Source organism: Erythrolamprus reginae, chromosome Z (assembly GCF_031021105.1).
Source record: "Erythrolamprus reginae isolate rEryReg1 chromosome Z, rEryReg1.hap1, whole genome shotgun sequence".
NCBI lineage: Eukaryota > Metazoa > Chordata > Lepidosauria > Squamata > Dipsadidae > Erythrolamprus > Erythrolamprus reginae.
The window spans coordinates 152,688,646-152,701,145 of NC_091963.1; the positions used below are offsets into that span (position 1 = coordinate 152,688,646).

The 12,500-nt window shown below is 57.6% G+C and overlaps 3 protein-coding genes across 6 annotated transcripts in view; 1 reads left to right on the top strand and 2 right to left on the bottom strand.

The window, feature by feature from the left end:
• CZH17orf114 (chromosome Z C17orf114 homolog) overlaps positions 1-536 on the top strand; it is a 738-nt gene extending 202 nt beyond the window's left edge. Inside the window, exons 1-2 of one of the 3 annotated variants that reach the window (XM_070729232.1) lie at positions 14-253; positions 333-536. In XM_070729232.1, coding sequence (XP_070585333.1) covers positions 172-253; positions 333-493 — 243 coding nt within the window. In that variant the 5' untranslated portion in view covers positions 14-171 and the 3' untranslated portion in view covers positions 494-536. Of the gene's footprint in view, positions 1-13; positions 254-332 lie in introns of those variants that run through there. The other 2 variants (XM_070729230.1, XM_070729231.1) reach the window with 2 other exon arrangements.
• Positions 537-1,309: 773 nt separating this feature from the next.
• PSMB6 (proteasome 20S subunit beta 6) lies at positions 1,310-7,529 on the bottom strand. Its single transcript, XM_070726665.1, has 7 exons — positions 7,467-7,529; positions 3,748-4,029; positions 3,599-3,666; positions 2,929-3,060; positions 2,346-2,475; positions 1,633-1,777; positions 1,310-1,539 (listed from the first exon to the last, which is right to left on the bottom strand). Exons 1-7 carry the CDS (start codon positions 7,512-7,514, stop codon positions 1,412-1,414), a joined length of 933 nt encoding a protein of 310 aa, XP_070582766.1. The 5' UTR covers positions 7,515-7,529; the 3' UTR covers positions 1,310-1,411.
• A 163-nt stretch (positions 7,530-7,692) lies between these two features.
• GLTPD2 (glycolipid transfer protein domain containing 2) lies at positions 7,693-9,990 on the bottom strand. Of its 2 annotated transcripts, none has more exons than XM_070726667.1 (4): positions 9,802-9,990; positions 9,650-9,723; positions 8,801-8,967; positions 7,693-8,379 (listed from the first exon to the last, which is right to left on the bottom strand). In XM_070726667.1, the coding sequence occupies exons 1-4, from the start codon at positions 9,884-9,886 to the stop codon at positions 7,854-7,856; spliced, it is 852 nt and encodes a 283-aa protein (XP_070582768.1). In that variant the 5' UTR covers positions 9,887-9,990; the 3' UTR covers positions 7,693-7,853. The 2 variants fall into 2 exon arrangements, with proteins under 2 accessions (XP_070582768.1, XP_070582767.1); XM_070726666.1 differs by having other exon boundaries at positions 8,801-8,988; positions 9,802-9,989.
• Positions 9,991-12,500: the final 2,510 nt, after the last annotated feature.

The window sequence follows — 12,500 nt, forward strand, 5'->3', positions numbered from 1 at the left end:
GGGTGGCCGAGCCCCTCCCTGGCGCCGCGGCTGCTCTGGGACAGCCCCCCTCCCCCACCCGCCCTCCCTCGCCCTGTAATTGCCAGGGCTCGGCGCTCCTCTCCCGGCCCCACACGGGAAGGGCAGCCAAGAGGACGGGCGCTCGGAGCCTCTCCGTCCGGACCCTCCAGTATGCCCAGTTGCTTCCCACGCGCTAGACGCGGCTGGCGGCGGCGGCGGCCCGGCCAGGCGTCCCAGGGAGAGACCCCCGAAGGTAAGACGCTGGCGGGACGACCTCCTGCCTCCAGCCGGCTAGGCAAAACCTTCCACCTCTCTCTCCCCCTCCCCACCAGCAGCCTCCAGAGACGGGCCCGACGCCGCGACAGGTCGACCTCGGTCCACCCCGTCCACCAGCAGCGACGGCGACCCGCAGAGCGCCCGGGCGTACTTCAGCGGCAAGGCGCGCGTCTCCTTCCGGCACGAGCTGGACTCCGAGAGGGACTCCACCAGCTGAGCCCCCTCCCGTGGCGCAGAAATAAAGTACCCCGCCAAACGTCTCTCTCTCTCTCTCTCTCCTGTCGGCTGAAGGGGTGGGAATCGCTTCTGCCCCCTAAGTGGGGAAGAGTGGGGCAGCAGCCCCCTTGAAACCTCAGCAGGAGGGAGCAGAAGCAGGCAGTGCCAGCCCCCCCCTTGCGGGAGAAGCGGAAAAACACCCTCCCCCTCCCCCCCAAAAGCCTGCTACCGTTGGGCCTCTCCTCCCGGCCTCTGCCAGAACAGGGTGGGGCTGAGTGAACCCCAAGGGGCCCGTGCCCCCTTCCAAGCTCAATGCAATCACAGCTGGGCTGAAAAGGCTGAGCCCCCCTGGGGAGGGAGGAACAGGCAGAAAAGCCCCCCACCCTCTGCTGGCTGCCCAGCTCCTCCTCCCACCCACCCACTTTTCAGATTTTGGAAAATACCCCAAATGGGAATATGGTTTGGAGCCCCCCTCCCCCCTCCAGGTGACTTAAGTGGGGGTGGGGGTGCAAACTGCCATTTCCTCCTGTCGGCCTGCAAAGCTCCCAACCACCGGAGAACCCAGGAAAGGCCCTGCGGAACCAGGCCGAAGCCCCTCAAGTGCAGCATTCTGTGTCCCCCAGGGGCCCCCAATTGTCCCCCTGGGGGGTCTTGAGCAGAAACCGGACTGGAACTTGCAGAAGAGCTGCTCCTTGCGGGCCCCCCATGTGCCTCCCCACCCCCACCAGAGCCAGGACCCTAATGTGCCTCCTGATCCTTTCTCCTTTGAGGGTCCAGTCGCCCACCTGTCCTGAAAGAAAGAGGCCACACTCGGAAGTGGACTTCTGCCTTTTAATACCCAAATACCAGACACAAAGGGAAAACGGCCCTCGAGGGTTGGGGGGCCTCCCGCTTACCCTCCCCCACCCGCACCCCCACCTCAGACGGAGGAAAACCGGGGCAGCTGGTCGCCAAGGATGACCCTGCGCTCCACGCCGTCCTTGGTGATGGCGGCCAGGCGGATCACCCCCCCACTCGAGCCGTCGCGATCCATGGCCAGGGCCAGTGCTGCCAGGGGGGAGAACGAAAGTCACCCACAGGAATCGAGGGGGGGCCCCTCCCCTTTGGCCCCGGGGTCGGGGGTGTGTCCCCTCTCCTTACCATTGGCTGTGAAGGTCAAGCAATCCTCCTTGCTCATCCCAGGCTTGTAGGAAACGTCCACGAAGCCGTAGATGTAGGAGCTGCCGGAGCCCCCGATGGAGAAGGGCTGGCGGACCATCATGCCCCCCATGGGGACAGAATACACCTGGGGGGCGGGGGAGGACAGATAAACCTTCTGCAGGAAGCAGGGCGGAGGGGTAGTTGTGCCTGGGCTTACAAGAATAAAACAATAAAAATAATGGAAAGTGGCTAATTGCGAACAATTAGAGGAGTCAAGAAAAACAAAGGCCTCGTGTGGAGCTGTCAATCATCCTGGGTGGGGCAGGAACCGAGCCTCCAGGCCCACTGCTGGCACAGGTGTGTTTCCAACGCCTTATGAAAGGCCAGGTGAGAGGGGGGGGCGTTGTACGAATCTCCAGTGTGTGTGTGTGTGTGTGTGGCAGGTTGGTCCCAGAGGACCGGGGCTGCAGCAGAGAAGGCCGTTCCCCGCCAGTCTTCATGGTTTGGCCGATGGGATCCAGACTGTGTGTGAACTCAGGGGCTGCTGGGACACGAGGGGCCCGTAAACAATAAAAGTACTGGGTCTGGGTGAGCGCCTGCCCACTTGGGCAGAGGGTCCTCCAGGTAGAGGCAGAGAGGGGGGGTGGGGACACGCAGAGTCAAGGACCGGGATCCCCCCACCTCCTCCCGGGAACCCCGTGGCCGCCCCTCACCTGTCCCCCCTTGAGCCGGTCCCAGCCGGCCACCAGGATCCCAGCCGTGAGCTCCTCCCGGTAGCGGTAGCACATCTCCTTGAAGAGGCTGGCGGCCGTATGCACCAGGGGCTGCTGGTCCAGTTCGATGCTGCGGGGGGGGGGAAGAGGGAGGGTCACGGGCAGGCCGGGGGGGGGCTCCGCAGGCAGGTCAGTGGCTACGGGCAGGGGCCAGGCTGGTGCCACTGCCCCCCCTCCCTGCCCAGGGTGGCGCAGTGGTTAGAGTGCAGCACTGCAGGCTACTCCAGCTCATTGTAGTCCAGTGGTTCAAATCTCAGCACCAACTCAAGGTCGACTCAGCCTTCCGTCCTTCCCAGGTGGCTCAAGTGAGGACCCAGATTGTTGGGGGGGGGGGGTTAAAAGAGGCAGTTAAAAGAGGCAGAGTCTTCGGAGAGGGGCGGCATACAAATCCAAATAATAAATAAATAAATAAATTAAGATTCTGTAAACAGCTTAGAGAGGGCTGTCAAAGCTCTAGGAAGCGGTATATAGGTCTAAAGGCTATAGCCCCCATCGCGGAGCCTTCAGCGCCCCCATTGCCCACCTGTGGAAGCCCAGCTGGTAGGCAACGGCGTCAGCCACGGCCTGGGTGTCGGCGGCAGAACCGGAGCGGCAGCAGAATATGCACTCGTGGATCTGGGTCAGCTTGTCCGTGACACGGTTGGCGATATAGGACCTGCAGAGGGGGGCACAGCCGTCATTCATCCCTGTCCTGGACCCCTGCCCACTGCCTCCCTCCCTCTCCCTTTCTCTCCCCCCTCCCCCTCTCTCCCCACTCCCTCCCCCTTCTTTCTCCCTCTCGCCTCCCTATCTTCCTTCCTTCCTCCTTCTCTTGCCCCTCCCCCTTTCTCTCTCCCCCTTCTTTCTCCTTCCCCCTCCCTCCCTCTCTCTCCCCCTGCCCCCTCTCTCTCCCCCCCTTTCCCCCTCCCTCTCTCTCCCCCCTGCCCCCTTTCTCTCTCCCCCCTCCTTTCTCCTTCCCCCTCCCTCTCTCCCCCCTGCCCCCTCCCTCTCCCTTTCCCCCCTCTCTTTCCCCCCTGCCCCTCCCTCCCCCCTGCCTCTCCCTCCCCCTTTCCCCCTCCCTCTCCCTCTCCCTCCCCCTTTCCCCCTCCCTCCCCCTCCCCCTTCCTCTCTCCCCCCTCCACCTCCTTCCCTCACCCCCCTCCCACCTTCCCCCTCCCTCTCTCTCCCCCCCTGCCCCCTCCCGCCTTCACTCACCGGTGGTGGTTCGCGAGTCCGCCCCGATGACCACGCCGCCCTCGAACTCCACGGCCATGATGGTGGTCTAGAGGAGGAGGGGGGGTCAGCCCCGTAGAGAACCGCCCCGCCTCGCCCCCCCCCCCCGACAGCCCCTCCCCGCCCTCACCCCGGTGCTCTCCGCCTGGTGCGTCCAGTCCGGGCAGCCGCCCGCCAGGCCAAGGCTCCTCGCACCCGCCGCCGGCCCAGTCATCGCCATCGTCGCCGCCATCTTCGCCCCAGCGCGACACTGACGCAAAAACGCCGACGCGCGCTTTACGGCACGGCCCGCCTCCAGGGAATCCCTCGCAGCACTCGGCGGGGCCTCTTGGCGGCGCTGGTGCGGTGGGTTGGGCCGCTTGGCCTCTGCCCGTTCCGATCCCTTCAACCGATAGAGTCTCCGTGAGATGTCCTAGAGCGAAAACACCCCCCCCCCCGGCTATTAAGACTTCCTGGAATGGAAGCAGCCCAAGTGCGTCATCCACCGGCGCCCACGCTCGGCCTGCAGCATCTCCGACTCGCGTAACGTAGGAACGGCCCGCAGTTCAGCGACGGGCGGGATTGTCTGTGGATGCTGAATGTGCCCTTCAGGATGAAGGGCCCCCTAGAAGCCGATCCCGCTGGGTAGTAAGTAGGCCAAGCTGGCTCTTCTATGACTTGTGGACTTCAACTCCCAGAATTCCTGAGCCAATCATGTTAGCGTAGGAATTCTGGGAATTGAAGTCCACATGCCATAGGAGGGGAGCCAGTTTGGCCTACTCCTGCCCTGCGATATTGGACACTGATTGGGGGAGAACTGGGGGCAGTTCGGCAGTTCCCCCCAGCACGACCAGGGGACCCTCGAGGCCTCTTAGTCCATCCCCTGTCCTGAAGGCCTCGAGCGGATGAGGGGCCCGGATCCCCCCTCCTGCCCCCCTTGTGTGTTTGGTTTCCGTGCCTTAGCGGGCAGAACACTAGCAATGGCATTTAGATGTACACACTGCTTCACAAACGGTTTACAGAGAGCCGGCCTCTTCCCCAGCAATCTGGCTCCTCATTTTTCCGACCTCCGGAGGCTGAGTCGGCCTTGAACCTACTGAGATTAGATCTGCCGAAATGCCGAAGGAGCTGCCAGCCCTGCACTCGAGCCTCTGCACCACCACCGAGGCTCATGCTGCATCTGTCACTAATGAGCGACGTTTTGCTGGGTTGGGACCAGGTCTATCGAGAGACCCTCCTGATTACAAACACTTGAGGGGCTGCCCTAGAGAGGAGGAAGGGGGTTAGGCTGTCTTCCAAGGCAGCAGAGGGCCAGACGAGGAGCAACAGATGGAAGCTGATCAAGGAGAGGTCCAACCTGGAAATAAGGAGGAACTTTCTGACTGAGAGCCATCAACTGGTGGAAGAGAAGTTGCCTGCGGAGGTTGTGTGAATGCTCCAACACTGGAGACCTTCAAGAAGAGACTGGACGGCCATTCTTCTGCACCAGCAGGGGGTTGGGCTAGATGACCTACAAGGTCCCTTCCAACTCTAATAATAAATGAATAAACCCTGAGATTCTTTTCTGAGCTGGTATAAATCTGCTTCCCCCCATTTGCTTTGATGTTATCTGCAAATTTGATGAGTGCCTCTTCTATAATTTCCACCCCCTCCCCACCCTACACACACCATCTGTTTACTGTGGAGGACTCCTGGCCCAGGATCAAGCCCTGGTGCCCCCCACTGCCTCCCCCCCCATGGCCGTAGACCACCTAACTGGGTTTCCATGTGGCAATGACATCCCCCGTGCCCTTATTCAGTGTTGTCCAGAAGGGCACTAGTCTTATCCGATGCTTGACCACAGCCGCAGCGCTCCTTTGGTTCACTAATCCAGACAAAGAAAGGGATAAAATTGGCAGGACACTGCTGGCTTCCGGGAATCACCCTCTTTGTTTGGGTTTCAAACCAGCAGTTTATTTTCCTTTTCTGGGATCTTCCAAGGTGTGTTGCTGCAGAAAGAACAACGGCTGCCAACCTGCCTTCCATGGAGGACCTGTAGACTGCCGTGAAAATATCGACTGACCCCTCGCATCCAGGACATAAACTGTTTCAACTCCCACCCTCAAAACATCACTGCAGATCACTGCACACCACGACAACTAGAGACAAGACCAGTTTTTTCACAAAGGCCCTCACTCTGCTAAACAAATGATTCCCTCAACCCTGTCAAACTCTTCTCTACCTCTGCACTACTGTTACTGCTATTTTGTTCTCATCCTTCCTATCACCCATGTCATCCCACTCAGGACTGTATGACTGTCACTTGTGGGTTGTATCCTTAAGATTTTTATTAGTATTGATTGTTTCCTGATTGCTTATTCGACAGTGTTGTGTCTCATGATTTTTGACAAATGTCTCTTTTTCTTTTATGTCCACTGAGAGCATCTGCACCAAAGACAAATCCCTTGTGTGTCCAATCACACTTGGACAATAAAGAATTCTACTCTATTCTGTTCTGTTTTTCATCCCATTCCATCTTTGGTCTGAAAAAAAAGCCACCCCTCCCCTGCCCTCTGTACCTGTTAGGAGCATCCGGCTGCGTCTTTCTCTGAGCCCCAGGATCCCCCAGAATGTTCCCCTCGGAGGCTCTGAGAATCTGCCCTCTGGCCCAGGAGACCTTCATTCATTCAAAGCCCCTAGGGGGTGTTCTCCTCCCAGCCCCCGCAGCGCCACTTTTGATCAGTTGCGGTGGTGTGGTGAGTGTGGGGGTGGCTCCTTTCCCAGGTGCAAAATAGGAATTGAAAGAGGACCTGCCTCCTCCCTGTTGGTGAGGCCATCCTCTCTACCCAGGGGCGGCTGTCTTCCCTTGATGGTCTCCTTGACGGCCCTCTCTTTCTGGACGTGCCCCAAGAAGCCTTTGCAGATTCAGCCTGTCACCGGATGGGCTGCACTTGTTAACCTGCCCAGGTTTTGTTAACGGTGGGTCTTTCTGGTTGTTTTTCAGGGAAGTCTTTGCTCTCCCACAGGGTCTTACCAAGGCGTCTCCCTCCCCCCTCCCCCTCCTTCAGTAATGTTTGGGCCTCAGTTATCTAGTTTCCCTGAATTCCTCAACTCAACCAGACAGGCGCCCTGATTAAAAGCCCGGCTGGGACGCAGCAGCCGTATCTGGCTTGGAGAGGCAAAGGGGCTGCAGAGCAGAGGGTCTCCGTCCAGGCCCCACGGCGTCCTGCCGGGTTTCCCAGCCTAGGGCTAGAGGGGCAGCAGGTGTCCAGATGCAACACAGGCCAGAGGGGGGCGCTGTTGCGTCAACAGAGGAATACACTCCCAAGGCAAGGGAGGTGTTAATAGCACTCTATAAACCCCTAGCTAGACTGTTCAGTTTTGGTCACCACTACAAAAAAGACATTGAACCTCTAGAGAAAGTGCAGAAGAGAGCAACCAGGATGACAAAGGGACTGGAAACTAGAAAATACGAGGTGAGGTTGGAGGAACTGGGCGTGGATAGTCTAGCAAAGAGAAGGTCCAGGGGAGACAATGATAGAAGACTTCCAATATTTGGGGGGGGGCGCCACAGGGAGGAGGGGGTCACACTGTTTACAAAAGCGCCAGAGAGCCGGACAAGGAGTGATGGATGGAAGCTGACCAAAGAGAGATTCAACCTGAAATAAGGAGGAACTTTCTGACGGTGAGAGAAATCAACCCGTGGAACAGGAGTTGTCCACAGAGGTGCTGACCGCTCCAACACTGGAGACCTTCAAGAAAAGACTGGAGGGCTACTGGACTAGCGTGAGGGAAGGGTCTCCCACGCCAGCAGGGGGTTGGACTAGATGACTTGCAAGGTCCCTTCCAGATCTAATAATAAAATAAAATAAAAATAAAATGTGGTCTCACCATCGATTTGTACAGAGGCGAAACAACACTTGCAGACCTGTTTTCCATCAATTTGCTTCTTTCACAGCTGCCGCGCACTGGGTTGACCTCTTCATTGAGCTGTCCACCAAAACCCCAAGACCCCTTTCTTGGGCTGTCTCAGAAAGCTCAGTATAAATAATACATTTTTCTGTACAGATGGAAAAGGTCCCCAGCCGGACCCACAGAGGGCAGTCACGAGACATACTTGGTGGTGGCCCCCTGGGTGAGTAAATTCTCCCTTTATTTATGCCTTCCCCTCCCCCGAATGAAACCCTGCTAGTCTTCTGGGGGCTGGAGGGGGCCGGGCTGGTCCACAGAGCAGGAACTGGGCTCAGGACGGGCCGTCCGGCTGTGCTCCGGGCATCCTCAGGGCAGCTCCAGCATCCCGTGGGCAGAGTAGACACCCTGGGTGACGTTGTACACCCGGCCCAGGCTCTCCACCGTGGCCAGCACCAGGGCTCCCGCTGCCGGCTTCTGGCCCCGCCGGATGATGCGGTAGAGCTCCTGGCGGGAAGGCACCGCCAGGAAGGCCAGCGAGACCGCCCGCTGCACCCACCAGCTGTGGTAGGGGGCCAGGGCCATCCGGTAGGCCTCCGCGCACATCCGGGAGGGCTGCTCGTCCGTCTGGCTGGTGCCCAGTTTGTGCAGGAAGAGCTCCAGCCACTTCAGGGCCCGGTGGAGGCGCAGCAGCGTCCGGCATCCGGAGGGAGGCTGGCGAGCCGGCAGGGAGTGGAAGCCCACCAGGCCCGAGGCCACTTCGAAGGCCGCCATGGACTGGACGGTGCGGTAGTGGAGGCTGTGTGGGCCCTCCTGGTGCTGCTGCAGGATGCCAATCTTGGACACGGCCTCCCGGGAGATCAGCCCAAAGGCTGTGCCCAGCGCCTCCATCAACCTGCAATGGACAGTGGCGGTCCGTGAAGGCGGCAGCGCGGAGGCATGGCGGCCCACCTGCCCAGAATCTTAGCTGCCCTCCCCTTCCCTGCCCTTCTGGTCCTGCAATGGGCAGAGGGGCCGGCTGCTCAGGTGGTGGGTGGGTTGCTTGGAGGCCATGGGATGGGCCGAATGAGGCTCCAAGCAGCCGGGCACAGCTGAGGCCCACGTCGGGTGGGGGGGAGCCACGCGAGGGGGAGAGCCAGTTGAAAAGCCCCCTCCCCTATTTCTTTCCAGAAGGGGACTAGGAGCTCTGGGTGGCTGAACGTCTCTGTTGCCAACTCGGCTCTGCCCGTTTTCCGTCTTTTGGGCCCAGGTCTCCACGGGACAACCCCCCCCCCCCGATTGTGCAAGAGGCAATGCCCCCCCCCTGCCGTCCTCACTTGATCAGCTGTCTCCAGCCCTGGAGGTATTCTCGGAGGAGGATCTCGCTCTGGGGGGAGAGGCTGGCTGAGAAGGCCCTTTGCAGCCGCCTGAGGTCGAACTCTTCTTCGCCCAGGAGAGGGAGGGGGGCTGTCGGGGTCCCACTGGGGGTGAGGGCAGGTCCAGGCTGCAGGGGGACAAGGAAGCTCTGGGGGTTGGGGGAAGGAAAGGATTAAACGGGCCCCTCGGGTTTCCTAGTTATGTAACCTCCCTCCCCCTCCCTCCCTCCCTCCCTTCTTTCCTTCTTTCCTTCCTCAACATTTGCCCCTCCTCCGTCTATTTGTCTTTCCTTCTTTCCTTCCCTCCCCCTTCCATTATCCTCCTTTCCATTTGTCTATCTGTCTGTATTTCCTTCCTTCCTTCCTTCCTTCCTTCCTTCCTTCCTTCCTTCCTTCCTTCGCCTTTTCCTTTTCCTCCCTTTCTTTCTATTCCTCCCTCTCCCCCCCCGTCCCTTCCTTCCTTCCATTTTAAGTTCCATTCACTTCCCCCCGATGCTCCCCCCTCCCCAGTTGGGAGTCAACAGCCCCAAAATGCCCTCTGGCTGGGCCAGTCCATCTCCCAGCTGACCCTCCGTTATCCCTCCATCTGCCCACTGCCTGGACTCTTAATCTTGCTGGGATTTCGGCTGGGAGTCCGGGGAGCCTCCCACCTCCCACCCCCACCCCCAGTTATTGGGCCTGGGGGTCCCTTAGCTGCCACAAGGGTCTTTGGCGACGCTGCCGGTCTAGGGGGAAGAAGGTGCGGCTCTCTCTCTCTGCCCTCCCCCCAGACTGATAATGCCAGCGAAGCCGCCTGGGTCTCCGTCTCACCTCTTCTCCCTCCTCTTCTTCCTCTTCCTCAGGAGGGGTCTGGCCGTGGACACAGGCAGTCAGGGGGAGCTTTGCTGCAGGGGGAGGGGGAGAAGGGCAGGGAGGGTCAGCTGCAGCCTGGGCACTTCCCTCCCCCCCAGCCCCCCACTTACGGAGGTTCCGGCTTGCGAGGAAGAGTAGGAGGAGGAAGACCCCCAGGAGGAGTAGGAGCTGGCAGGGGCGTGGGGCAGCCCCCATCTCTAGACTTCTGCCTCCTCCAGGTGGGACCGGCCCGGCCTTTGCACCCTGCCCTCCGCCCTCCCTTCCGGGCCAGATAAGGAGGGTGACGAGGGGGCAGGCGAGGGAGGGCCCGGCTGGGCGGCTCTGAGAGGGAGGACAGGAAAGTGGTGGTTGTGCCCTTTGCAACAAGAGCATCGTAAATAAACATTGTGTTGTTGTTGTTGTTATCATTATCATTATCATTATCATTATCATTATCATTATCATTATCATTATCATTATCATTATCATCATCATTATCATTATCATCATCATCATCACCATCACCATCATCACCATCATCACCATCATCATCATCATCACCAGCTGTGGGCTGGTACCACCCCCTTCTGTCCCCTGATCCTCTTTGTTGCTCTTCTCTGAACTCTTTCCAGAGTCTCAAAGTCCTTTTTGCATCGTGGTGACCAAAACTGAATGCAAACATTCCTAGTGTGGCCTCATAAAGTGGCATTAACCCTTCGCGTGATCTTGACTCTCTCCCTCTGGTGACGCAGCCTAGAACCGTGTGGCTTTTTTGGCAGCTGCTGCACACGGCTGGCTCCTATTTGAATGTTTGTCCACTAGGACTCCAAGGTCCCTCTCACAGTTGCTACTGTTGACCAAAGTGCCACCTATTCTCTACCTGGGCGTTTTGCTTTGCTTGGCTAAATGCAGAGCCTGACTCCTTCCACCCTGGAATTTCGTGGTGTTACATAGAGACCATAGTTCAAGTCTGTCAAGGCCCTTCTGTATTTTGCACCCGTCTTCTGGAGTGTTGTTGTTGTTATTATTATTATTATTATTATTATTTATTAGATTTGTATGCTGCCCCTCTCCGTAGACTCGCGGCGGCTCACAACAGTTGGGCAATTCCTGCCAGTTTGGTGTCATCTGCAAATTTGATGAGTTCCCTGTCTGACCCCTCGTCCAAGTCATTCATTTATTTTATTTTACTTATTTGATTTTGTCCAGTACGTATTTGTGGTATACAAAGATACAACAATATTTATATACATGATATAAACCTGTCCTAATGTTTCTCCTTTACTAGTATTATGTACTGTAAATATTACTAATAATTATTTACTAATAATAGTAGTAATAGTAATAATTATTGCTAATAATAATAAATATTATTATATCTTTGTATATTACCAACATGTATTTGACAAAACAAATAACAAAAATAGAAAAAGAAGATACTAATAAGAGAGAAATACGAGGACAGGTGCTGGTGCACTTACGCAGGCCCCTCACTGACCTCTTAGGAGTCGGAAGAGGTCAAGAGTCTAAGGGAAAAATTTTGGGGGTCAGGTGAGGAGACTACAGAGTCTGGTAGTGAGTTCCATGCATCAAATATTCAGTACTAAAGTTATATTTTCTGCAGTCGAGTTTGGAGCGATTTACTTGGAGTTTATATCAGTTGTGTGTTGTGCGTTGTTGTGGTTGAAGCCCTGAAGTCGTCACCAAGAGGAAGAATCTTGTTTGCCTTTAAATTTCAAAGTCAATCAAGAGCATTGTCTTGTGCCGCCCTGGCAAAAGAGCCAGGGAGGGAAGGGCAGGGTGGGCCACACGGCGTGACCCAAGCGTGGACTTTTAGCAGTGGGCTCCCCCCTCAGGGCCCCACCAGGGAGGAGAGGGATGGGCTGGAGGGTTCCCCACTTTGGTGGGCCAAGATCCAATCCGCCACTCATGCACCACTTGACAGCCTGTCAGGCCCTGGAGATGGGGAGGGACCCCGCCCCCCGTAATGGCCATGCTCCAGAAGTGCCCACATCTGGCCCCAAAGAGGTTCCTGACTAAGAGCAGCTGGGAATCCACTGCGGGGGGGGGGCTGTCTCTCCCTACAGGGTCCCTTCCCCCTACCCCCCCCTGTGGCCCCTCTCAGCCCCCCCATCCCCCGCTGGCCTCCAGGCACCAGCTGAGAAGCAGACGCAGAGGGCAAAGGGGTCTCTGGGCGCATCTGGATAACCCTCCCCAGGCCCCTCAATCTGAGCCCCGAAGCCCATTCCTGGCATGGGGGGGGTCTCCTCCCAGCAAAACATGGGCCTCCTTTGGAGGGGAGGGACTGCCCCTTTGGCAAAAGCCTGGGTCTTATGCCCTTCCCACCCCACCCCTATTAACCCCCCCTCCCCAAACATTATGGAGATCTTGGCCTTGCTAACTCCTTGTAACATTTTAAAGTGGGGATTTTTTTAGCTCCTCCCTGGCTGTGGGATAAAGCGGGAGGGGCTATATTCACACACACACAAACACACACACATAAATAGACAAGGCTCAGCCCCTCCCCCTCCCTCCCTCCCTGGTTTCTGCCTAATCCCTCGGAAACCATCCCAAGGGGCAGCTGCCATCGGAGATTCTTCTGCGGGGGGGGGGGGCATTGCGGCCACCTGCTTTCCAGGCTCTGGTCCTCACTGGGCAGTGGGGGGTCCCCAACTCCCCCGTTTCCTGCCCCTTCATTTACATCCTTATGGCAAGAGCTGCTTTCACTTGATAACTTCATCTGTCTGTCTATCTATCTAACCTATCTATCTATTATGTTTATCTATCCAATCTAATCTATCTCTATCTATCTATCTATCTATCTATCTAT

What these genes read in the sequence shown, in the direction of transcription:
- PSMB6 (XM_070726665.1), bottom strand. Translation starts at nt 7,514, where the DNA reads ATGGAAAACAGGTCTGCAAGTGTTGTTTCGCCTCTGTACAAATCGATG. An exon ending in GACTCGCGAACCACCACCGG is followed by an intron (nt 3,061 to 3,598) that starts TGAGTGAAGGCG and finishes CCCCCTCTGCAG; the next exon opens with GTCCTATATCGCCAACCGTG. An exon ending in CTTGACCTTCACAGCCAATG is followed by an intron (nt 1,540 to 1,632) that starts GTAAGGAGAGGG and finishes CCCCCCTGGCAG; the next exon opens with CACTGGCCCTGGCCATGGAT.
- GLTPD2 (XM_070726666.1), bottom strand. Translation starts at nt 9,886, where the DNA reads ATGGGGGCTGCCCCACGCCCCTGCCAGCTCCTACTCCTCCTGGGGGTC. An exon ending in CCTCGCAAGCCGGAACCTCC is followed by an intron (nt 9,724 to 9,801) that starts GTAAGTGGGGGG and finishes CTCCCCCTGCAG; the next exon opens with CAAAGCTCCCCCTGACTGCC. An exon ending in AAGAAGAGGAGGGAGAAGAG is followed by an intron (nt 8,989 to 9,649) that starts GTGAGACGGAGA and finishes CCCAACCCCCAG; the next exon opens with AGCTTCCTTGTCCCCCTGCA.